General features: G+C 37.8%; 1 protein-coding gene across 1 annotated transcript in view; it reads left to right on the forward strand.

Moving 5' to 3' along the window:
• Positions 1–425: 425 nt before the first annotated feature.
• gbe1a (glucan (1,4-alpha-), branching enzyme 1a) overlaps positions 426–25,317 on the forward strand; it is a 172,422-nt gene continuing 147,530 nt past the window's right edge. The window contains exons 1-2 of the mRNA XM_082157491.1: positions 426–625; positions 20,437–20,606. Of these exons, the coding sequence (XP_082013617.1) occupies positions 486–625; positions 20,437–20,606 (310 nt within the window). The 5' untranslated portion in view covers positions 426–485. The remainder of the gene's footprint in view (positions 626–20,436; positions 20,607–25,317) is intronic.

Consider the following 25,317-nt stretch of genomic DNA (forward strand, 5'->3'; position numbering starts at 1 on the left):
ATATTTTTTTTTTATAAATGAATAATAGCCTAATGAAACTAAGGATCGGGAGGGAAACAAATTATTATTATTTTGTTGTTGCTTTTCCCCCTCAATTTTACAATCTCTGGACAGCCTAACACATTATGTGATGTGATGTGACATCCAGAAAAGCAAAGGCAAAATTGTCGTCAACTTTCAATTCTAACACTAAAAAAAAAGGAGAAGAAAAAGTAGGCCTATACTTTTTTTGAACAACTAGATTTCTCTGTTGCAATCAAGTCAGAAAAAAAAGTATTTATGACTGCACGAACTCTGAGAGAAAAGGTCACGTTTGCTGCCAGTGAAGAAATGTGTTTTATATAAAAGAGAGCCTGTTCTGCTCTGAGCGCTGACTGGATTGGGCAACAGGCCAAGGTGGATTGGTCATCATAAGTTTGCGAAGCCCACAGAGAAGCTCCCACCTTCCTTGAGTTTGGACTATACGAGACACCCTTGAGCAAGAGATGCAAGTATATCGCTCTATTACAACTGAGAGCGTGTCAGCAATGTCGGATTTAATCATTCATGAGACTTTACCAAACCTCAACGCATTTGTACAGGCGGATCCGTATATACGACACTATGAGGGAGAGCTGCGGAGAAGGTAAACAAACTTTTAATAAATTCAACCTACCTAGTTACTTATTCTTATTGGTCGTTTTGTGAATTTATGCCGAGTTTTAACATCTTTGCAACGTTTCATACACGCACCTGTAGCCTATGTCTCTCACCAGTTCAGCCACATCCACATGAATATTTTGTTGTATGAATAATTGAACATGCAATATATCAAAAGAAAGAACAGAGCCTCTGCTTTTAAAGAACAGCAACAACAAAAAACAGTTTATTCCAGCTTAATGCCTTTTTTTATTTTTTTATCAACACTTGAATGTGGGTAAGAAAAATTAAAAACAACAACATTTTGAACACAAATCTGATAAAAAGGTGTTTTTGAAACTTGGTGTTTACCAAGTGCATAGGCAATGCTTTTATGGCTTTTTTCTGTTTCTTTTTTGTCTGTTTTGATCTATGGTTTTGATCCAGAGATTCAGTGCTCTTTCAGAAAATGCGTAATAGCGCCCCCTTCGGTATAACAGTGAAAACATGGAAAGCCGGAAAATTCTGTCAATGGCGGGAAGCGTTGTATCCTAAATGATGGAAAATTGCCTGCAGTGAAATAAAAATTGACAGTTATTTTTGATGGAATATTGAAATATTTATTATAAAGGATTTTTTTTTATTTGCACATCATTGTATTATTTTTTCATTCATGTGATGTCATTATATTTAATCAAAAATAACTTCGTCTTCCCCTCTCACAGGCAGTGACATCTCATATGTTTTCTGATGACGAGTTTATTGGCGGGGAAATCTCACTCACATGAAATCGCAGCAATAACAAACCACAATGATGCAATCAATTCCCGATAGGCAAAATCAAGTCCCTGTCTAATTTTTTTCTTGTTTGAAAAGCCGTTGTACTCGGATGTAGGCCTACATCAAAATAAGGGGGGGAAAGACAGCTGCAACTTCCGTTTCTATGCTGTTTTGATCTATAAACGCTGCCTAGTAGGCTAGACATGATTCTAGATGTCAGTATTCAAAATATCACAATCAATGAAATCGTTAATTCATCCAAAATGTAAATGTTGTCATAATTTAGGCTACTCATTCCAAAGCCATAATGTCTATTTTACTGATATATTACTTAATTTTGATTTTCATGTTAACCGTTCCTTTTCAATGCTTATAAAAGCCAAAGTGTTGTGAAATTGACTAACTTTGGTTCTCCTGACCAGACAACCCTCACCTTAGAATCCCCATGACACCATCTCAGTGTCTCCGCTCACTTCCATAATAATTTAGAATTGATGTACTTGCATTTGCCATACAGTGAGCATAAGTCGCTTTACTGTGACAGTAATGGATTCCAGACTTTTTTGATTATTAATGTTCATATAGAATTTGCGGTGAAAATATGGGACTGTCAGCTAGTCCAGTAGAAAGAGAAAGCAGCTAATTGGCCGGAGCTTGTGAAAACAGGGTGAGATGGCACACAGAGAGACAGCATCTGAGCTTGGCAGGTTTCCCCCATACCACCAGCCAGTCGTCGTACCTTGTTAAAATTCACTTTAATGTCTAGAGCCTCTCAGACAGACACAGACACACATGCACACATTCGTGCAGGCATGGGCGCACGCACCTGAGACTTCCATGGGGTGGTTTTTGTGTGGCTGGGAGACAGAAAGGGAAAATTAAGTCAGGCATTGTCAGCAGAATATTGTCACAGGGGGTTTCAGTTCATGACGGGGGTTTGACAGGGAACTTTCTTGGAAAAAATGCTTGTGTGAAGTATGCAAATGAATTTTGCTGTCGAAATATCCACATCCTAACTTAAAATTTCACTTTTTCTTGCAGCTTTATGCCTATAGGAAAGGTTTTGTGGACAAAACATAATGCATTAAACAGGGTTATCTGATTGTGAATATGGCCAACCAAAGTAATTGTAAAAGAAGAACTAAATGTCAAATAAACTTTTGCTACAAAAATTGTTTACAAAAATGCTAAATAGGTTATTTTAATGCATACACTATACATATATAAAAATATATATAAAATAATGATGACTTGGTGTATGATTTATTTATTTATTTATTTTTTATTGCAGCTGTATGTCAGTGGATGTTCATTAGTTGCAGGGATGTTTTTGAATGCATTTTATTTTGTGATAAATAAACTGAGCGCTGAAATGGAGAGCAAACAATGCTGCTTTATAACAGGATATGCATACATTGATGACAACCACAGCAAACACACAGCAACAGATTAAAAATGTAAAATTCCAGTATATCACATTACCAGTCATTATATCACATACTGTACATCTGCACTTGTTTGAATGAAAAGGCTCTGAGCCTGGGTTATGCAGTACTGACTGTTAAGGATCCTGACCATGCTTTCTGTATGTGTGACACAGAATAATCAAGTAACAATTATAATTTAAACCATTAATAATAATAAAAATATAAAATAAATATATTCTATTAAATTATATCCACTAATCAATTTATGTTAAAAAGGAAAAACAACTCTCGAATGGATACATTTCAACCAGCATTTATTGGCAAGGGGCATTAAATATTCATAGGCTTGATTTTGGTGGACACGATCTGCTACGCTGTTGCTGCTGAGCAAATACAATTTGTTCAGCTTAGTCAAAAATAACAAACAATGGAAGGCTGCTGCAAGAAATGGTTAACCCCCGTAGCAGATCTCTAGTGCTGGGGAGGAGGAGGGACAACAGAAGCTTTCGTATTGTGTAGCGTGCCGATCGCTATACTGAATATGGTTACTTGGATTTGGAAGTACTTCTGATTGGCTGGTGCTGCGGCATTGAAAGAACCAATCAGCATTCAGTTAGCGTTATGTATTTATTTAATCAGATTACTTATCCCAAGTATCTAGTAAAGTAACACATTACTTTTAAATTCACAACAAAATGAGTTACTTTTTCAAATAAGTATTGCAAGGTACTTTGTTTTCCCATTAACACCTCTGATGTGGCCGTGTTAAGATAAATCAAGAGTAAGGTGCGGAGGCGCTGTGTGCACCGAGTAAACATGATAGTTACAGTTAGTTCTATCAAGACTGAATGTGAGCATTCAAGCACTCATCTTACTTGCACAAAAACAGATTTATTGTTCCTCAAAATGAACAAAAACAGTGTAATGCAAATACAGAATATTACGCAAACCTGCAATTAAATGTTAAATTACAGAAATATTTCACTTGATTAACCTATGTCTTTGCTGCTGACTTTGATGATCCAATTCAACCATAACTAGATGTATCGCATCGCGGTACAAAATATGACCGCCGCTCAGGCCTGCACTGGCTTTCCACAAAAATAAATGACGTGGAGTAATTTGGCTGTATTGCGTGTTTATGTATATACCTAAAAAAAGTAATAGTATGTGCATGTCTGTCTGTGTGTGTGTGTGTGTGTGTGTGTGTGTGTATGTGTGTGTATTTGTGTATGTGTGTGTCTGTGTGTGTGTGTGTGTGTGTGTGTGTGTGTGTGTCTGTGCGTGTATGTATGTGTGCGTACATGTGTGCGCGTGTGTGTTTGTGTGTGTGTGTGTCTGTGCATGTGGATTTGTATGTGTGTGTATGGGTGTGTGTCTGTGCGTGTGGATGTCAGTGTGTGTGCATGCTTGCGTTTGTTTGTATTCCTGCATGTGTGTGTGTGACAGTATCATCCTAAACCAGCAACCCTTCGCTCAACAGCACCATCTACAGGCCGATGAGTGTACAGTCACTAAATGTGCACATAAATGAATTTATTTTATACCCCCCCATGGATGAAATTCTACAAAACTTAGCAGAGGATACCCCCAGAGGTTGTCAAGTTAATCATACACATGAAATATGGTGCAGTTCTGAACATCTCCACTGAAGATAGGGGCGATTAAAGCAGAATAATATTGCATTTTCATTTTTTATGGGAGGGGCGCAAATGACAAATGAGTGATTATGGGCTAGGTTGATGTGCCATAAAAATTTCTTCATCCTCGGTGCCACGGTTCAGGTAGTTATTTAGGAAAAACTGCATTTTTTTGGGTTTGGGGGGGCCCAGCGCGGGGGGGGGGGGGGGGGGGGGGGGGGGGGGGGGGAGTGGCCCCCGGGGACCAAATGAAATTTTTCCGTAGAAGTCTAGTAGACCAACATACCACAAAAATTTCTTCATCCTCGGTGCCACGGTTCAGGTAGTTATTTAGGAAAAAATGCATTTTGGGGGGTTTGGGGGGGCCCAGCGCGGGGGGGGAGTGGCCCCCGGGGACCAAACGAAATTTTTCCTTAGAAGTCTAGTGGGGCTACATGCCCACCAAATTTCATGTTCCCCGGTGTTTCGGTGTCCCTGGTATCGTTGACGAAAAATGTACGGGGGCCCCAGCGCAGGGGGGGGGGAGTGGCCCCCGGGGACCAAACGAAATTTTTCCGTAAAAGTCTAGTAGACCAACATACCATAAAAATTTCTTCATCCTCGGTGCCACGGTTCAGGTAGTTATTTAGGAAAAACTGCATTTTTGGGGGTTTGGGGGGGCCCAGCGCGGGGGGGGGAGTGGCCCCCGGGGACCAAACGAAATTTTTCCGTAGAAGTGTAGTGGGGCTACATGCCCACCAAATTTCATGTTCCCCGGTGCTTCGGTGTCCCTGGTATCGTTGACGGAAAATTTACGGGGGCCCCAGCGCGGGGAGGGGGGAGTGGCCCCCGGGGACCAAACGAAATTTTTCCGTAAAAGTCTAGTAGACGAACATACCATAAAAATTTCTTCATCCTCGGTGCCACGGTTCAGGTAGTTATTTAGGAAAAACTGCATTTTTTTGGGTTTGGGGGGGCCCAGCGCGGGGGGGGAGTGGCCCCCGGGGACCAAACGAAATTTTTCCGTAGAAGTCTAGTGGGGCTACATGCCCACCAAATTTCATGTTCCCCGGTGTTTCGGTGTCCCTGGTATCGTTGACGAAAAATTTACGGGGGCCCCAGCGCGGGGGGGGGGAAGTGGCCCCCGGGGACCAAACGAAATTTTTCCGTAAAAGTCTAGTAGACCAACATACCATAAAAATGTCTTCATCCTCGGTGCCACGGTTCAGGTAGTTATTTAGGAAAAACTGCATTTTTTTGGGTTTGGGGGGGCCCAGCGCGGGGGGGGAGTGGCCCCCGGGGACCAAACGAAATTTTTCCTTAGAAGTCTAGTGGGGCTACATGCCCACCAAATTTCATGTTCCCCGGTGTTTCGGTGTCCCTGGTATCGTTGACGAAAAATTTAAGGGGGCCCCAGCGCGGGGGGGGAAGTGGCCCCCAGGGACCAAACGAAATTTTTCCGTAAAAGTCTAGTAGACCAACATACCATAAAAATTTCTTCATCCTCGGTGCCACGGTTCAGGTAGTTATTTAGGAAAAACTGCATTTTTGGGGGTTTGGGGGGGCCCAGCGCGGGGGGGGAGTGGCCCCCGGGGACCAAACGAAATTTTTCCTTAGAAGTCTAGTGGGGCTACATGCCCACCAAATTTCATGTTCCCCGGTGTTTCGGTGTCCCTGGTATCGTTGACGAAAAATTTAAGGGGGCCCCAGCGCGGGGGGGAAAGTGGCCCCCAGGGACCAAACGAAATTTTTCCGTAAAAGTCTAGTAGACCAACATACCATAAAAATTTCTTCATCCTCGGTGCCACGGTTCAGGTAGTTATTTAGGAAAAACTGCATTTTTGGGGGTTTGGGGGGGCCCAGCGCGGGGGGGGAGTGGCCCCCGGGGACCAAACGAAATTTTTCCTTAGAAGTCTAGTGGGGCTACATGCCCACCAAATTTCATGTTCCCCGGTGCTTCGGTGTCCCTGGTATCGTTGACGAAAAATTCAGTAAGGTGACGAAAAAAAAAAAAAAAAAAAACTTTGACAATCCCTATATGACCGGCTAGCTACGCTAGCGGCGGTCATAATAAGCAAAAATTACTTTAGATTACCACATTTGAGCTTCATTTATTTTATTTTATGTTTTTATTGTTGAAGTAAGAGTGTTGAACATTCTTCGCCTACATCCTATTGTTCTCTAATCCAGAATGGCAGCACAGCTGAAAGGTTTGTGTGAGCTGCGCCCTCTACTGTACATTTCCTTCAACCTGAGCCTTATTCATTTCTCTATTGGTGTGAAAGGGCTTTTACATTTGCCAAAAATAGGACCCAGCTCAGGTGAGAAAAAGTAACTAATTTAGTTACTTTTTAGGGAGGAACGCAATATTGTAATGCATTACTTTTAAAAAGTAACTTTCCCCAACACTTACTGTCTGATAGACTGACAGCACTGTTAGTTAGATTTTACCCTCCCTCGTAGCCACTTCCCTTCGAAGATGGAAGCTTTTAAGGTTAAGAGTTTTTTTTTTCCTGGTTTTTGTAACTGCTGAGGACCAGGTGCTGTTGATGACACTTCTACCCTAGTGAGAGTCATTACATCCTGATATCTCTCTCTTTCAGCCCTTCATGCAATGTCGTATGTATTGCTTCAGGAATGAATCAGTTTGATTGATTGCCTTCATCACCGATAATGGGCTCTTTTCTCTCGGGGGTCAGAGATGATGCTGTTGGCACTTTTAAAGTGCCTGTCTGTCATTATGTTCACTGTACATAAAGTAGAGAGGGTTAAAAGATAATGTGGCGGCCTCTGATATGTAGCATCCTTATGTGTACAATCACAATTTACATTTTGTTGATGAGTTAGCCAAATCCACCCCTGACCTTTATACAAAATTGGTCCAGAATATCATTTGTTAGGGGCCAACCTGGTAATTGTGTTGTTTTTTCTTCTTCCTCTCATAAGTAAACATGTCATACCACCTTTGCCTCCTGCCAACAGAGAACCACTTTTTTTTTCTTTTTTTTCTGCTGCCTCATTTATTCTTGCCTTCTTAATATTCCCTTCCTCTGACTATTTATTTATTTATTTTATTTATTTTTGATAAGGTTCATTTCTATTCAGAATGGTGCACCCAGGGGACTGGATAAATGCAAAGCTTATATGGAGTGGGAAACAAAAAGCAAAAGTAATATTATTTAGAGTATAAGATTTGAATAAGATGGCATACACCAATTAAGCCCATTCTGGTGCTGGTGGCACTCATGAGGAATGCATAAATGGGTTTCTTCCTGAACTCCTGTACGCATGTAAAACTTTTTTTCATTAAACTTCAAAATGTGCAGTTAGGCATTCCGTGGGTCCATGTGGGGACTCAGAATTGGTTATGAGGTGGTCTCTGTCTATGATATTTATGAGCAGTGCTTGGTTAGTAGGCACAGGTAGCAGTGTTGTCAAGCACTGTCAAGCCCCACACACGTTTTTCCCTCCGGTGAAACACATCTGTGAAATGCAGGTGGTGGTTGTTTATCTGTGAGCTTTTTCTTTGTCATTTTACAGCCTCTATATTTCAAATGTTCTGAAAGATTGATTAAAACAAGAGAGGGTGGGTTAATCATGTTATACAGGGAGGGTCGTAGGGGTGATTCTAGGGCCTAACAGGTCCAGGGGAGCCCACACGAATTACAGTAGGGTATGAATAATTATGTGTATTTTACATAAATAATGATCCCACAAACCTTGTTTTGTGTGATATTCGTTTTAATGATGGTACTGAGATCTATTCAGTTCTCTAATATATAATATGAATGAAATTTGAAAACGTTGCACGATTTAAATATTGAAACAATGTTACAATTGCAACCACATTGCAAGATAGACATGTTGTGAGATTGAAAAGTCACAATTACAATCACAAGTCACAATCATAAAAAACAATTGCAACAAATTGTGAGATATGAAGTCACTATGGAATCTTGTTTCCATCACATAATAAAACATTTTAAAAGATAATTGCGACTTTTTATCTCACAATTGCGAGTTTATTTCTCAGAGATGCGAGATATAAAGTCAGAATTGCGTGTTATAATGTAAAACAGATGTAAACTCACAATTGTGATATAAAAAGTCTCAATTATCTTTTAAAATGTTTTATCTTGCAATTCTGACATCTTTTCTCCGAATTGTGAGACTTTATAACACAATTGCGACTTTAGGCCTATATCATGAAATTCTGACTCCCAATTGCGAGTTATAAAGTCAGAATTGCGAGATATAAACATGCAATTCTGAAGTTTATTTCTCACTATTCTGACTTTATATCACGCAGTTGCGACTTTATATCACGCAATTCTGACTTTATAACTCGCAATTGCGACTTTATATCGCACAATTCTGAGATAAAAAGTCACAGTTACCTTTCTTATTTTTTATTCTGTGGTGGAAACAACCTTCCATAGTCACACTGAAATTTAAGAAAAAAGTCACATTTGCAATATGCAGTATCAGCAATATGCAGTAAAGGAACACATAATTCCTTGCTATGGTCCTTTGTACATAAACATCCAATTACTGTACTTTGTAAACATTTAGAATTTTTGTTCATCAGTAGGGGGTTGATTAATGCTGTTTTGCTACAGGTGAAAGTTGGAGTCGTGTGGTGCTGAAGCAATACAAGGAAAATAGTGAGCCTATGAATTTATGAGGTCGCCTTGTCTGCAAGATTATTACATGAATACCTGCTGTTGCGGAGTGTCTTTAAGATCGTTGACTCACTTATTATTAATCTCATTCTACAGTGGGAACTTAAGCTGTAGTGCAAAATCACCCTTCAGCAGATCCCATTCATTGCAATTAACCGTTCGCAAAGACCCGTCCCCTTTAGTTACTGTTGCTATGTCCGACAAGCTACGCCGCTCTCACGCCACTCCATGTTCTCACGCCGTGAAAATTTAAACAATAAATACCATTTTGAGGCTCTTTAATGTTTCAGACAGATCGCTGTCGAGTCTCAGTTAAACCTGCTCGTGAACCGATCATCTCTTCCTTCTAGTTAATTTATAGCATCAAATAAACATGAATGAACATAAGAAGGAATGTTGTTTTAACCGCGGAAAGACGTCAGTTCACTCCGTTTTTCAAGTTCAAATTCTCCAACGTTATACTTTACAACAATAATACTTTAAACGTCAACAAGAAATGACGTCACCCAACATCACTTAGAGCACCTTTAATCTACTTACTCTCCTGACTGCTTTGTCGGACAAAAATGGCGGATTCGGCAGATGGCGGATTATGATTGGTCAGATCGCCTGTCAATCAAACTCCCTGCGAAGGGTCAATTGCATGGAAAGAGTGGTAGCCTACATTATTCAAAATTTATATTTTGCTCTTTCATATTCGTCTTTGGAATACAAAGTCATAGAGGTTAGGAAGGACATGAGATGGATTTTCTTTGCAACTTAACTTTTTTTTTTTTTTACATGCAGTAGAGCGTTGATCAGTCGCAGTGCTTTTGCAAAGCCACTGCGATGGATTCATGGGTGAGGGAAGACAGAAGCATTTGATATTATTGCAGGAACCCAGAGCAATTTTTGGACTTGAGTTCCTTGCTTAAGGGTGCACAACACTGGTCAGGAATAGACACTGTAGGAAGCCAGCAGCCCTCCAGTGCTACGCCGGCATTTGCCACTATGCCGCTTCGCACCAATAATCAAGTCAAGGATGCTGAGCTCTGCACCATACCATTATTATTCATGAGATTGTTTTCCCTTTGTCTTTGCTGTTGCCTCTAAGAAGCCCCAGGTAAAGATTCACCTGGGCCATTCTACCCTGTGCTGAAGAAAATAGCATTTGGTCATAAGATAATAACTTGGCGTATGGTTTTGTTTCATCAGCTTCCTGCGGTTACATCCTGATTGGTGGCTGTTTAATCCCTCTTGGACATTTGAAGGGCTGATTGTTTTTTGATTCTGGTAAAGTCATAGAAGACACTGCATGAAGATACTTGGTTCTTTATTTTATTGCATTGCATTATTTCAGTTTAGTTTCATTTTTAGCACATCGTTATTAAAGAAACAAAAATGCATAAGAAGAAAGAGGCTGACTTCTTATGGACTGTCCCATAATAATAATAAAAAAAATCAGGTTTTCCTCCATCTTAATAAATTATCTAACTTTATAGCGTTGTACTTGATTGTTTGGCTTATTTATTTACTAAAATAAATTAATCTGCATCTCCCACATGAACCCATCTGATCAATGTGCTTGAAGCATTTGTGCTAACCACTAAACCACAGCTTCAGTAAGAGTTTTAGTTCCAAGGTGTGTCCTCATCTTAAGAAAGGAACCTCAGTATTAAAAAAACAAAAAAAAGGTCAATATCCTAGACTGGCTGAGTCAGGCAAAGGCTTAGTCCCTGATGGCAAATCCAGGAGACAAAAACAGGCTTTGTGTCCTCATCCTTCTTCTTTAATTGGTTAAATTAACAGTTAAGATGTGGTTTGTGTCAGCAGAAGGTCAGCAAGAAGTTTCTCGGCCTCTCCGTCTCTGGCTTTCTCATTCATAATAGGGTGCTTCTTCAATGTTTGCTATCTTGTTTGTTTCATTCTGTGGTGGAAATTACATTTTGAATATTTTTTGTGATAAAATTGTCTTGGCCTAATTTGGCCAAGCTTACATTTCATGCATCCAAAAATACACAATTGTGACCCTGGACCACAAAACCAGTCTTATGTGTAATTTTTTAAAAATTGAGATGTATACATAATCTGAAAGCTGAATACATAATCTTTCCATTGATGTATGGTTTGTTAGAATAGGACAATATTTGGCCGAGACACAACTATTTGAAAATTTGGACTCTGAGGGTACAGAAAAATCGAAATATTGAGAAAATCACCTTTAAAGTTGTCCATTTCTATTGGCGATAGTGCTGCATCCATTCACAAAAATAAATGTTTTATATATTTAAGGTGGGAAATTTACAAAATATCTTCATGGAACATGATCTTTACTTAATATCCTAATGATTTTTGGCATAAAAGTAAAATCTATAATTTAGACCCATACAATGTTTTGTTGGCTATTGCCACAAATATACCTGTGCAACATAAGACTGGTTTTGTGATCCAGGGTCACAATTAAATAATATTTTCAAACTTTTTGCATAATTTGACTAAATAAATAAATAAACCCTGACCCCCAATACTTGTATTGGTACAATTTTGTCTTTTGGTATTATTTATAAAAAAAAAAAAAAATTCTTCTTAGTATATAGTTTACAGGTTATTTACAGTGAAGTAATTGTATGTCCTTATGTGTTGTGTGTCCTTATATGTTATTGTACTTTTGTAAACTGCGTTCCATAGTGAAAAGACATTTCGTTCCACAGCATATCACTTCATGACTGAATGACAATAAACATTCTTTAATCTCTGATCTAATATAAAAATGTGTTGATATGAAATAGTTGATGGTTATTTCACTCAATGTTTAGATTTTATATATTTTTTAAACATGTAATAATAATTAATTTTTATGATGCAATTTCCTATTTTGATTGCAAGTCTGGGACAAATTGTAAAACGATAAAATCTTTACATTTAAGAATTTGAAAGGTGGCAAAAAAATACACAATTGTTCAAAAGTTTGGGACCAGGAAGATTTTCTTTTTTCTTTTTTTAAAGAAATGAATACTTTTATCATGCATTAAGGATGCAATAAAGTGACTATAAAGGCATTTATGATGTTACAAAATACTTCTATTTCAAATAAATGCTGTTCTTTTGAGCTTTCTACTCATCAAAGAATTCTGAAAAAACAAGTATCACAGTTTCCACAAAAATGTAAGCGTTACAACTGTCAACAATGATAATGATAAGAAATGTTTCTTGAGCACCAAATCAGCATATTTGAATGATTTCCTAAGGATCATGTGACACTGAGGACTGGAGTAATGATGCTGAAAATTCAGCTTTGCGATCACAGGAATAAATTACAATTGAAAATTCCCTCAAATAGAGAACTTTTAAAATTGTAATAATATTTGACAATATTAAAGTTTTTTTATCGTATTCTTTATCAAATAAATGCAGCATTGGTGAGGATAAGAGACTCAAAACATTAACAAATCTTACCAACAGTGTAAATGATAAGCAAAGCATACTAAAAAGTTTTCAAAGCACAGTAACAAAAAGTTTAATGAAGTGCCCTGAGTTAAAGAAACAACCAATATTTAACATAAATTACGTCTTATACCGCTTATCTTACCATCTCACACTGCAGATATTAAACCATCAGCACTTCCTGTTTCTCTTGAGTCCCTGTTTACCTCGTTCCACTCCAAAGCTAAACTACGCTTTTGAGTTTGGGTTTTGACGCCTCTGGGTGTACACAAGAGAGCCTCTAAAGCTGTGAAAGACCCTCTGTGATTCTTTTATGGTCACGCAGGGACACCAGGGGCAGAAATGAGGTGTTTGCTGCCGTGTGTTTTCATCCACGTGTAAGTGAGCTATCTGTGCGAAAAAGCGCTGTGTCATGATGAGTCAGCTCACCCCGGGGCTGTTAGCGTAGAAGATGAGACATGCGTGAGCGCCCTCGCTCCTCTAACAATCTCTCTCGAGCTCCCCACGCTCACCCTCCGAGGCGTCCCCGTTCAATGAGCGTGGCCGTTCTCCAAAACGTGCTTTCAAGAGCATAGGATCGAGTGGTCAAGTGTAGCCTCTTTCAAAACTGACCGGAGCAGCATTCACCACTTTTTTGTTGCTTCTGGCAGCCTTGAATCATTGTTATTACTGAACGGCAGAAAGCTTGTTATTATATCCGCAATGGCAGGCTGCAGCATTTCCCACGTCCCCTCCATCTCCGACGAGCTGGGCACCGATTCTTTCAGAGCTTGAGTCCGTTTGACCACCGGACTGAGTAAGTGATGTCCTGCTGAAAGGATTTGTTCAGTGGGTGATTAAATTGCTCCGGTTGCTCTATGGGGGTCATATTTTCCATTTTGTACATCCAGCTGGACTGACAGACGTCTAAAAAAAACCTCATGGATCTCAGTGTGCGGCCCATCAGAACTAACTCGGTCTTAAGGCCTTGAAATAACCACTTTTTAAAGCTTTCTTCTTTTCTGCAGCTTTGTGGGATATTAATTCTGCCTCTTTTGTCAGCTATTCCATAAAAGCAGTCCATAAACGTCAGGTTTTTCGATTGTCACAGTCCAGGAAAGCTAGGCAATTAGATTTGCTCATTCACCTGGCAGGTTGTGACTGTACATCTGTGACTCTGGCTGTTAACTATCAAACCGGTAATCGGTCAAGCGGTTTGGTCGTTTATGTTTATCTGGGAATCGTCAGGAAGATATTCTGTCTGTTTTTCTTTTGTCGGTCTGTCTGTTCTCTCTTTCCCCATGTCTCTTGCTCACTCTCTCTAAGTGATTAAGAGCAGTGTGTTTGAGAGGCCACTTGACGGCACCCATCACCCTGTTGTTCCTCAAGTTTTAATGAGCACTTTAAACTCCCAGAGGAACCTAAATGAGCAATTCCCATCGGTAATTATTCCTAACACTGCCATGAATATGCACACAAAAGTCCCAGCTGGGCCCAGCACTCTTTACATCTAAACTCCAGCTCAAGCTCAGAGGTCTCACACTCTTTTACCTCAGTTATATGCCATTTAAAATGGATCGGCAAGCATGGCAAATGGCAAACACAGGGAATATGTAGAATAGTTATCCTTTTTTTTGTCTTTACTACACATAGTGTCTCACTACACTTAGGTGTCAGATTAGTAACTGCCTGATCGTGATTATTTGACATAGCTGTGATTATTTTGCACTTTAAAAGTGGACTTACTGTAGTCTTAGTCCACATTTTTAACAGACACACATTCCCCTGTGTAATACCATGCAAATACCTGTTATCATTTGCCATGGTTTATTCAGGGAGACAAAGCTTCTCTGAGAAAAAATATCTTGTTTTTGATTGACTGCTAAAGTAGTACTAGTCTCACTTTAATTATCACACGTTTTTGATGCATAGTTACAGATATGCACTGTTTGGGTCAGCTATTGCTATGGGTATTGCTCTTTTGATTTTCCTAAAACAAAATTCTTTTTTAAACCAGTTAACTTCACATTTCATCATTTGAGATTTAATTCTGAATTTGTCTGTAACAGCATGAAGTGGGAAATTCACAAAAAAAATATTGTTCTAATTGTTCAAAATAAGAATGTGCATTAAGCCACTTAACCAGAGACCGATGAGCCATTAAGCGTTAGGACAATTAGAGTCTATCAGGTAGAAACGTCAATTAACAGCACAGAGGAGGACACAGATCTCTGCTCATTTTCCAGTTGAACGAAAATTGTTGTGCTAAAAAAAAAACTTGAAAATGTCAAGCCACAAATGAGATTTCATGCTTTGTTTTTCTTTTTCTTCAGTATTTCACACTTTTCAAACAGACATTAAAATACATTTGGACAAATCAGTCTGAGATTTGATTAATTTGGGGTTTGATTTATTCAACATTAAGAACACATGTCCACAAACTCTAAATTCGATCCACTTTGGTCTGTCATCCCGAAATAATAGGACTAGGTTAAATAAATATAGATTTGTCGATTTTAATCTATTCTCTAGCGATCTAACGATTCATACGTTTTCTCGATGCATCAGTTACAAATCCTTGAAACATGGATTTCTGAATCGTACATTTTTTTATCGTTTGTTTCGTCAAAAATACATTTATAATGCTAAGAATTGGATGAATAGTGATTCGATAGCAATTCAATGCGTTAAAATATATTAACATTAAATTATTACAGGCACGAAATAATTTAGCCCTCGTGCTGCGTTGTTCGTGCCCTCACAGCTTTCCCTCACAGATACAGTGTAAAAAGTGATCAGTTGACTTAACTTAAAAAGTGAGGAAACCTTTGAACCGTTAAACCGTTGCCGTTATTAAGTAAATAAACGTAATACGTAATTGAAAAATATTTGTTATGAAGTCAAATTCACATAACTTACATTTTTTCAATTACGCATGAAGTTTGTTTACTTAACCCTCTGGGGTCTGAGCTGTTTTCTGGCCCTGGAGGTGTTCTGACATGCTCTGACATTTGTGCTTATTTCTGTTACTTGTGACATTGTCATGGCTAAAGTCTTATTACACTGTATTTAGCACAAACTCTGCTACAATAATATATCAGCAGCATGTATGTAAAAGTTTGTAGTTTTGAGATAATGACATTTATGCGTGGTTTGTGAAAAAAAAAAAAAAAAAATGTGTCACTGAAATAAGGCCATGAAACCCATACTGATTATTTCTTCACAAGACTTTTGAAAATTGTATCACGTAGCCTAGAATATTTGCTCCAAAACTATGTGAAAATCACCCTGACCACTCATTCAGATAAGACAATATATTGATTTACAATTTCTAAGACGTGTTTTGTGTGAAAAAGCCTTATGCGAAGAGGCGTGATCATCTCATTAATATGTAAGGCTTTAACACCTGAGAAAGACAAAGACACTCCCCTAACGGCCCTATTAGGAGCGATCAGGCCCTGTCATTCAGAGCAACCTTGCACAAAGAATGAGGAGATTTAAAAAATAATGGCTTTTAGATTGTTTGGATTTATTTACAACACAACATAATCCAAAGATACAAATGACAAAAGAGCACATTGAAAACAATGATCCAAAGACAGAGACCTTTGTGCCATTCCTAAAAACATTGTACATACCTTTCATTTCCAAGGTGTTTGATTTTCACTTTACCATGTTCATGTACAGAGACTCATGTGAATGTTGAAGTCAGCAGGACTCAGTTGCATCTGGTCCCTGAAAAAAAAAAAAAAAGTGAACATACTGGTATCAAGAGAAACTAGGCCTGCACGATTTTGGGAATACATTTTAGATTTTTCTGGTTAAAATTGCTTTTTAAAATTCACAGAATACACACACACACACAAATGTTTCCAACAATATATAATATAATGAACACCATGTTTGTTGTGCCTTGCAGGCACAAGCTATGTGCAGTACTGCATAAAATAATAATAAGAATAACCTATAGCAGCCTATAAATCTTCCAAAAGATTTCAGTAACAATGCTAGAGAAAAATATATTGATTATCTTATGTTACTCCAAATGTTTCCATTCCTTATGATGATATGAAATGAGATAATAGTAAAAACATAAAGCCTAATGTTTGGTGCATTTTTCCTTTCAAACGCGATCGCGCTCCAAAATATGATACATTCAAACGCGATCGCGCTCCAAAATATGATACATTCAAACGCGATCGCGCTCCAAAATATGATACATTCAAACGGGATCGTGCTCCAAAATATGATACATTCAAACGCGATCGCGCTCCAAAATATGATACATTCAAAGGCGATCGCGCTCCAAAATATTCAACATTATGGTTATACATATCTATGTTTGAGCAGATATCCACAAACAGTATTTAACAGTAAACACGGGTCTAAATAGTATAATATTCACCATATATCTAGCAACAGTTCAACTGCAATTTGAAGTTTATGCAACAATACCATAAACTAATAAGAATTTTCTTGTCTTCAAATCGCGTTCTTCTTCTGAGGTAAATCCAATGTAAGCTCAGACGTGTCTTCCAAACTCGACGAAAAGCAGAGACTTGTGAAGTTTTTTGGTGTTTTGTGTTTGAGGTAACGAGGGCGTTCGCGTTCCATGTGGACGATTTGCATGTGAATCACTTTTGCGAGAGTGGGCGTGGTCGAATTAAAAGTAATTAGCAAGCGTTTGAGATACTGGACATCCTGTTGGTTTTATACAAATTACTTAAACAGAGAATATTTGTTTTCAGTTTGAATCCGATCATTTAAAAGTACACACTTAAATGTGTATAAAGGTATATGGCTCATAAATGTGTGAGAAGTATTCGCTGAGTTTTGTTTCAGTTTATAGACGTGCTGAAGAAAAAAAAGTTTACCGCGATGGAGAGGCAGAACTCACACCCTGTTTATTTTCTTTATTTTACAAAAGTACAATGTTTTGATTTGATTGTACTGTAAGTGGACACATACTAGAAATATCACAGATTCTTTTTTTATATTTCTTTTTTTTGTATGACCATAAATGACGGAGTAATTTAAGTTTATTGTGCTACAATGTGAAGAAAATCCAGCAAAACGCGGGGGCGCGTTTGCCAACCTCAGAGGGTTAAAGGGGTGGTATAATGCCCCTTTTTTACAATATTTAAAATAAGTCTCTGATTTCCCCAGAGTGTGTATGTGAAGTTTTAGCTCAAAATACCCCATAGATCATTTTTACAGCATGTTAAAGTTGTCCCTTTTTGAGGGTCAGTAAAAACGCGTTGTTTCGTGTGTGTCCCTTTAAATGCAAATGAGCTGCTGCTCCTGGGTCGGGGTTTATATCAATTTTAGGGTTAGTGATGTCACTAACCCGGGAAGAATGTTGTGTAGTCCCTTCCATCCGTCTGTTGTAGTCCTTAAAAAACGACTTCTTTAAAAGCAAATATCTTCCTTTGCTTTGAACTTTGAGCGTTGTAACTTTGCAGATGTTGTTTATGCAGCAACATTACACACTAACTAAAGTTAGAAAAGCGTAGTCATAATCAACCACCCCTTTAATAATTTTAAGGCAACGGGTTTCCTCACTTTTTTAAGTTAAGTCAACTGATATTTTTTTACAGTGTACACGATGCACATTTTACTGGATCTTACTGGATTGTGAATAGTACTCTTATTTTGAAAAGACGATTTCGATTCTTAAATCCTATTAATCGATCTTATAGTTTATGCTATTTTCAGCTGATGCATGAGCAAAACTTACTTTGTAGCAGACCTGCCATTCAATAAATTGCAATACGTTTTGTGCTGTGTTAGATATGAAAAGAGGTATCAGCTTTCAAATTCTGTCAATTTTATTATGAAGTTCAAACAATAAATACCATTTTTCTTCCGCTCTTTAAAGGAGAAGTACAGGTATGTGTTTTTTTGTGTGTTTTTTTCAAATACATTCTCTTAACCCAGAATCATGACATTTGTGTCAATACCCAGCCTTCCTAAATAACACCCGAGTTTGTCTGAGATGCATATCAATTTTATCACATATTTTCAGTGAAAGCCACAAGATTAAGAGAGCAGAAGAGAAAGAAACTCCTTTGAAAACCCTTTCTAAAGGCTACAAACTCTTCTTTTAATCACTGTGTGTGTTAGCGCTTGTGTGTCAGTACAACAAACTTTATTGAAAAGAGCCATGTGTGTATCTCTGCACCTGTGACTCATTAGCTGGGACAATTGTGCAAAATAACTTTAAAATAAAAGTTTTCTCTGTGATGCAAAGCTGACAGAGACACCTGAATTTGAGTGATCGCCTTATGTGAACTAATAGGGATGGGTACCGAAACCCGGTATTAGACGGGCCCCGGTGCTGAATTTTGAAAGACCGCTGGATCGTTAAGCTCGGACGTTATCGGTTCTGCTGTCGGTACTAGAGAAATTATGAAAGTACACGTGCTATTTATTATTGCTATTAAGAAATTATTATCTTGCGAATTTAATCTCGCCAGCCACTTCTATATATAATAATATTGAACCATTTGTCTGTGATGCATTTTTGCTAAAGAGATAGTGTGTGTGTGTGTGTGTGTGTGTGAGAGAGAGAGAGAGAGAGAGAGAGCGATCTTTCACGCAAAGCCACGGCGCGCGCAACACAACAGCCCTGCTTAATGAGTGACGATGAGAACAGAACATTCAAAAGGTTACACTTTAGATCTTTGATATTAAACTAATTTTATTTTAGATTTAGATTTTGGCTTCCAATGATTATAAAAAGAAGATATTTGAGGACGTGTAACCATTCAAAACTAAAGCCACATTCTCTCCAGCGCAACTTCCTTCCCTTAGCGATGCGCTGTCATTTCTCCCTAAAACCCAAAAGTAACGTCAGAATCTGCACGATCGGTGATTGTTGTAAAATGTAGTCTATACTTTTGCTAAACTGCGGGACGCGTTTGATAATAAAAGGCTATTAAAAGTACCAAAATTGACGCAATAGACGCTGTTCCAAAATGCGGCGCGCGCTCTGAAACACACCGCAACGAGACAAGCAGCAACGTATATTTTGGGCTTCGTGTGCGCATCTAAACGATCAAATACACAAATATGTCAAAATGGCCGTCTTGGAGATTCACTTAAACAGTTTATTCACTTAAATACAGTTTATGTCTTAAATCGGCGTAAATAGTTGGGAGAAAATATGAGGCTTAATAATGATTAGATCTGCATTTGGTCTTAAAGAGGCAGCAGTCTAATAATCCTGCTGACGATTGCTCCATTAATGTGAATCAAACAACAAAAGGCAAAGAGAAAATCAGTCACAGCTCTTGAATTATATAAACTTTAATCTATCTATGATAAACTATGCAGTGTTATTTTACATCTGACTTTATTAGATGTCTTTTTAACCCATAGGCTATTACTCCTGAACAGTAATGTCAGTGGACATTACTGAAATTAAAGCACTGGGTATATAATTTGTATATTTGTTTTATTGTATACTTTTTTGTTTGACCATGTGTTTGTACTTTGTTTTTGGCGTCCTGTCTGTCTATATAAAACACAAAAGCCAGCACCCTTCTGCATAACATACATGTTTTATTTGTTTTGTTAAAGCATTGCTTTTTCTTTTGCTATAGATATTTATTTTACATTTCAAAATATAAAGCAATATTAATTATGTTCTAAATAATTTTTTCCCCTTTTTTTAATATAACAAAAAGAACCGATAAGAATACCGTTAAAGTACCGGATCGATAAGGAGTATCGGTAAGAGTAGTAATACCGTTAAAACCTTAACGATACCCATCCCTATGAACTAAGAACAACTGTCTGAAGTTGCAGAACGCTGGTTCATGGAAGGGTGAGAAATGCTCGAGACCTTAATGTCTTTGTGTCTGTTCTCTCTGTATATTTCTATCTTTCTCTCTGTTGTGTCTTCAGATACAAGCGGTTTGCAGAGTATCTGGCAGAGCTGGAGGAGGCGGAAGGGACCTTTGATCGCTTCACACTGAGCTACCAGTACTTCGGAATTCAGCGGCGATCCGACAACGGTCTGGTCCTTAGGGAATGGGTCCCGGGAGCGGAGGCCGTCTTCCTAACTGGGGATTTCAGTAAGCTTCACCACAATCCTGTAATTCGGAGACCCCTGCCTGTCACATTCAGGCTCAAACCCTTTTTAATGGATAGATCTACGAAGCAAAGTACAAGCGGTTTATTGTTGCCAAGGAAACAGGCTTTAATTTTAGGCCGCTAATGCTTGAAATGCTCTTCGCGTTTGCAGGGCGAGAAATCTGCGGGGCTTGCATTGAGTGATGTATTAAGCCGTAATGATGTGCGCTGCCAATTGTGTGCTTGTCTGGATTGTTTACATGTAGTCTGACAGTATTGTTCTTTTAGAAACATCAGGAGACAGAGAGGAAGAGGGAGTTGGACTGATGTTCTGTTGTTAAGTTTTACTCCATTAAAAGCCGATTTGGTTTCTGTTAGAGGCAGGGTTCAAGATAAAGGCTAAATTTCCTTCTAATCTTGAAGTAACAGGAACACATCCTGCAGTTTGTGATGTCTTGACTGCCAAACGTCACCATTGTGTCTGAAAATGTAACTGATGCCCTGGTGGAAAAACGTGTCGGAGATCGATTGATTGGCCAATTTGACAAACTTCATCCAAGCTTCGTTTACACAAAGAAAAGAAAGTCCTCTGTCGTATACAAACTATGCATAATTCTTTGTTAACTTTGCCAATCATTAAAGGTTCACGTGGACACTCAGAAGCAAATTTTCTAAACATTTATATCTGTTTTCATGTTATAATTTGAGGTTGGTAAGATTTTGTAATGTTTTTGATGGAAGTCCCTTATGCTCTGAATTTATTTGATAAAAGATACAGTAGAAACAGGAATATTGTGAAATATTATTTCTATTTAAAATAATAATCTTCTAATTTAATATATTTTAAAATGTAATTTATTCCTGTGATGCAAAGCTGAATTTTCAGCATCATTACTCCAGTCTTCAGTGTCACATGATCCTTCAGAAATCATTCTAATATGCTGATTTGATGCTCAAGAAACATTTCTTATCATTATCAGTGTTGCTTCTTAATATAAAAAAAATAAATAATATTCTTAATATTATTTGAAATATAAACCTTTTGTAACATTAGAAATGTTTTTTACTGTCACTTTTGACCAATTGAATGCATCCTTGCTGAATAAAAGTATTAATTTCTTTAAAAAATATATCTTACTGACCCCAAACTTTTGAATGGTATATTGTATTTTACCAATACTATTAAAAAGATCTCTAATATTGGCCAATAACCAGTATGGTACTAATATAGTGTGCATCCCTAAACGTCATTGTCATTCTTTTCAGAACTAACACCCAAATGAGGCTCATTATTGGATAATCAGACAGCATGTGTACATAAACTAGTGGTTTTAAATCCTGGTACTGTATGTCTCCCTTATTTAACACAGCTGATTTAGATCATCTGCTCATAGGTGAGAGCTCTATGATCTGAACTGAGTGTATCAGATAAGAGAGACTCACAAAATGTGCAGAGTGGTTGTTGATCCCCAGCACCAGGATTGAAAACCACTGACATAAACAATACTGTGGGCACAATTCACTTTAGTAAATTTCCCTCTTAGTGTCTTTCCCATCTTCACATCCAGATGGTTGGTCATATGTGCATTAGGCATGAAACATGCATGAGGAAACTTTGATGTATGATGTTCAAAGCTTTCTGCTTCAGTGCTACTTGAATAACTGTCAGAGAGAAGAAACGGCAGAATGTGTAGGAAGAGGGACAGAAATATTATATGAAAAAAAAAAAAAAACCTTAAGTGAATGAACTGAAGGAGAAAGATTAAGTTTAACCAAGAGGATTGCAGTCAGTAGTTGAATGAGATAATAGTTTTTATGGTATTATACCACAATTTCAGTTTGTTTTTGTCATTGTTGTTGTTGGTAATACTATTTTTTCAAATACCCTTGACACATTTCAGGCCAAGACATGTGATTTACTTAATGATTAGGATTCTTCTGTTATTATTTTACTTCAGTTTTGTCACGCAGTTTTAGTTAAGTTTTGTTTTATTCTTTTGTGTTTTATTCTTTTGTGTTTCGTCAGATTCTTTGACTATATTTGTTGTTGTTGTAGTTCATTGTTTCAGTTTGTTTTTTAACCACTGTATGAGTTTTACAAAAGTACCTTTTATAAATGAAATGCTTTTGGTTTTAGTTTTTAGTGTTCGGTAAAAACGGTAATAACCGCAAACACACAACATAAACCCTACACTGAGGGAGCACTGCTAGCATTTTGGCGGGATTCTTGCTTTTCACCATTCAATATTTTATTCTCCTTCTTTTGCTAAGAGCGTCTTTCTTTACCGTTTGTGTTTCCTTCACCTTGCGCTTGTGCCTCTGTTTTCTCACAAGTGAAGCATCTCAACGAATCCTTCGTGCTCTGCCTCAGAGCTCAGTTTTTCCCTCTGAGAGGGTACAGTAGTTGTTGTTGGAAACTTTGAGTTGAAGTTGTTTTTTATTCTTTTTTTCTTCCCGCTAAGCCTCCGTCTGTTTTGACCCGTTGCTGTCCTTGTATCTCAGAGTGAAGCTCTTAGCTGTCAAATGCAGGAGAGGGAACATCTGATACCTGTTCTGAGCTCACGGATCACATATTCTGTCAGTTGAGTCAGCCTGTAGTCCCTGAGAAGAGTTGGCCAAAAGGAAAGGGACTACTTTGTGTCAGTTCATGTTGTCAGGAAGAGATCTTAAAGTTCCTGTTTGAAAGCAGCTCTGTGTCTGCTCTCCTGTCTGGTCCTTCCCTCCGACCTTCTCACCTTTGGTTGACGGAAAGGTGTGACAATGTCTTTCATAAAAAAAGAAAGCTTTCATTGCTTTTGCTCACACACATAAAACAGGACGACACATATTTGTATTGTGTATATATTTTATTTATTCACCCTCATATTGTTCCAAACCCAATTAAAATAAAAATCATGCATGTTGATGAAGGAAGTAGCGATGTTCGATTTTGTAAATGAATCATTCTTTTGAGTCAATCATTGGTTGATCTGGTGACAAAACAGTCTGAATGACTCGTACAACTCGCAAGTTTAACTAACAGAGTGAATAATGAATTCAATTTAATAATAATTTAATTGAATAATGGCTGTTTGCCACATCTAAATCACAAAACCAGTCTGAAGAACTCATTCACTAACTGGACTGATTCAACTCAAGTTCAACTCACTGATAGATTAGAATAATGACTTAAAATTTGTTCTGTTTGTTATACTTGGTTCACAAAACTGGTTCAAATTCACAAATCAAACTATTTTTAAAGTTCAGCTGCTCACTGACTAGCTGAATAATCACTTACATCTTGGTCTGCTTGTCACATGTGATTCACACAATCAGTCTGAATGATTCATTCACCAAAAAAAAAAGAAGAAGAAAAAAATACATGATCTGCTTCTCTAGTTTAAGTCTTGGAATGAATAATGACTTAAATTTCAGTCTGTTTCCGAATCAGACTGATTCGGTTCTCAAGTTCAACTCAAAGCTGTCTTGTGTCTTGTGTCAGAAGACTTGACATTTTTTTATAACACTTTTATGGTGCTTTTGGGTCCTCTAACCCCATTCATTGTAATTTCATGGAAAAGAGTGACCAGCACAGTCTTCATTTTTGGATGAACCGCTCCTTTAATACATATACGCCTATTCCTTTTCACTGTTTTTGTTATGTCAATCAGTTAATCTAGCAGGAAAGTGTGTAATAGGCTATATGTTGATAGTTGTGTTGTGTTATCATTTTGACCCGTGGAATTACGGGTATTATATTATAAAACAGATATTATCAGATAATTCTGACAATATCATTTTTTTGTCTTCTTCTTAAAAAAACAAACACTTGTGGTGTTCCCGATCAAATATAACCGACCTATAAAAAAATGCTTGTAAATGTCTTGTTATGCTTTAAGTCCAAATATTGGATTTAATCTTTTCATCAGCAATGATTTGAGTTTATGCACCTTATTTGAGTAACCTCTTTTCACTGAAGCAATGAAGTGCATAAGCTCAGATCAATGAGGCCAATGACCAATCCCTTCCAAAAAGAAATGCAAAACCTGTGTTAAATAGAAAAAGATTGAATCCAATATTTGGTGATAATATAGCATAATGAGAGATTTTCAAGCAATTTAAAAGGCCAATAATTTTTGACTGGGAACAACAAATTAGGTAAAGGATTTACAACACAAAATAGTTAAAATAGTGTCTATCTGCTCAGTGATTGCTAACTATCCTACTCAGTGTTTGATCTGACTCTCAATAGTCCAAACATCCCAATGCGCTCTTTTCACTCCTCTCTCCCAAAACTGCTCGTCTCTGTGCTTAATCGGAAGTCCTCAGGGAATGAAAGTGCAACTAGAAAAATGCAGCAGATGTCTTATTGCCTCTGGCCAGCTTCAGACTTCTAATTGAGAGTTGTGTTGTGATCCGCGGGCTGTTACGGGGAAACCGGGTCCTTAGAGTATGACCTTTAAAAACTCCCAACTCTTCTATACTTGATTTTGCTTCTCATTCCTATACATATCTATGCTTCATGTGCATGTGCTCACAAACATGAAGCTTATTCCTGGAGCTCCACTTATGGTGTTTCAGCAATTATGGATTATAGCTGGAAGACATGATGCATATTGACGCAGATCCTGCCTCAAAGCCTTCTCTTAATACACTGCTTACGTGCCTTGAAGAGTATATTGATCTCAAAGCCTGAAGCACCTATTAAAATGATAATTGATGATAAGGAGTGAA

The sequence above is a fragment of the Leuciscus leuciscus genome (genome assembly GCF_965113295.1).
Source record: "Leuciscus leuciscus genome assembly, chromosome: 24".
Lineage (NCBI taxonomy): Eukaryota > Metazoa > Chordata > Actinopteri > Cypriniformes > Leuciscidae > Leuciscus > Leuciscus leuciscus.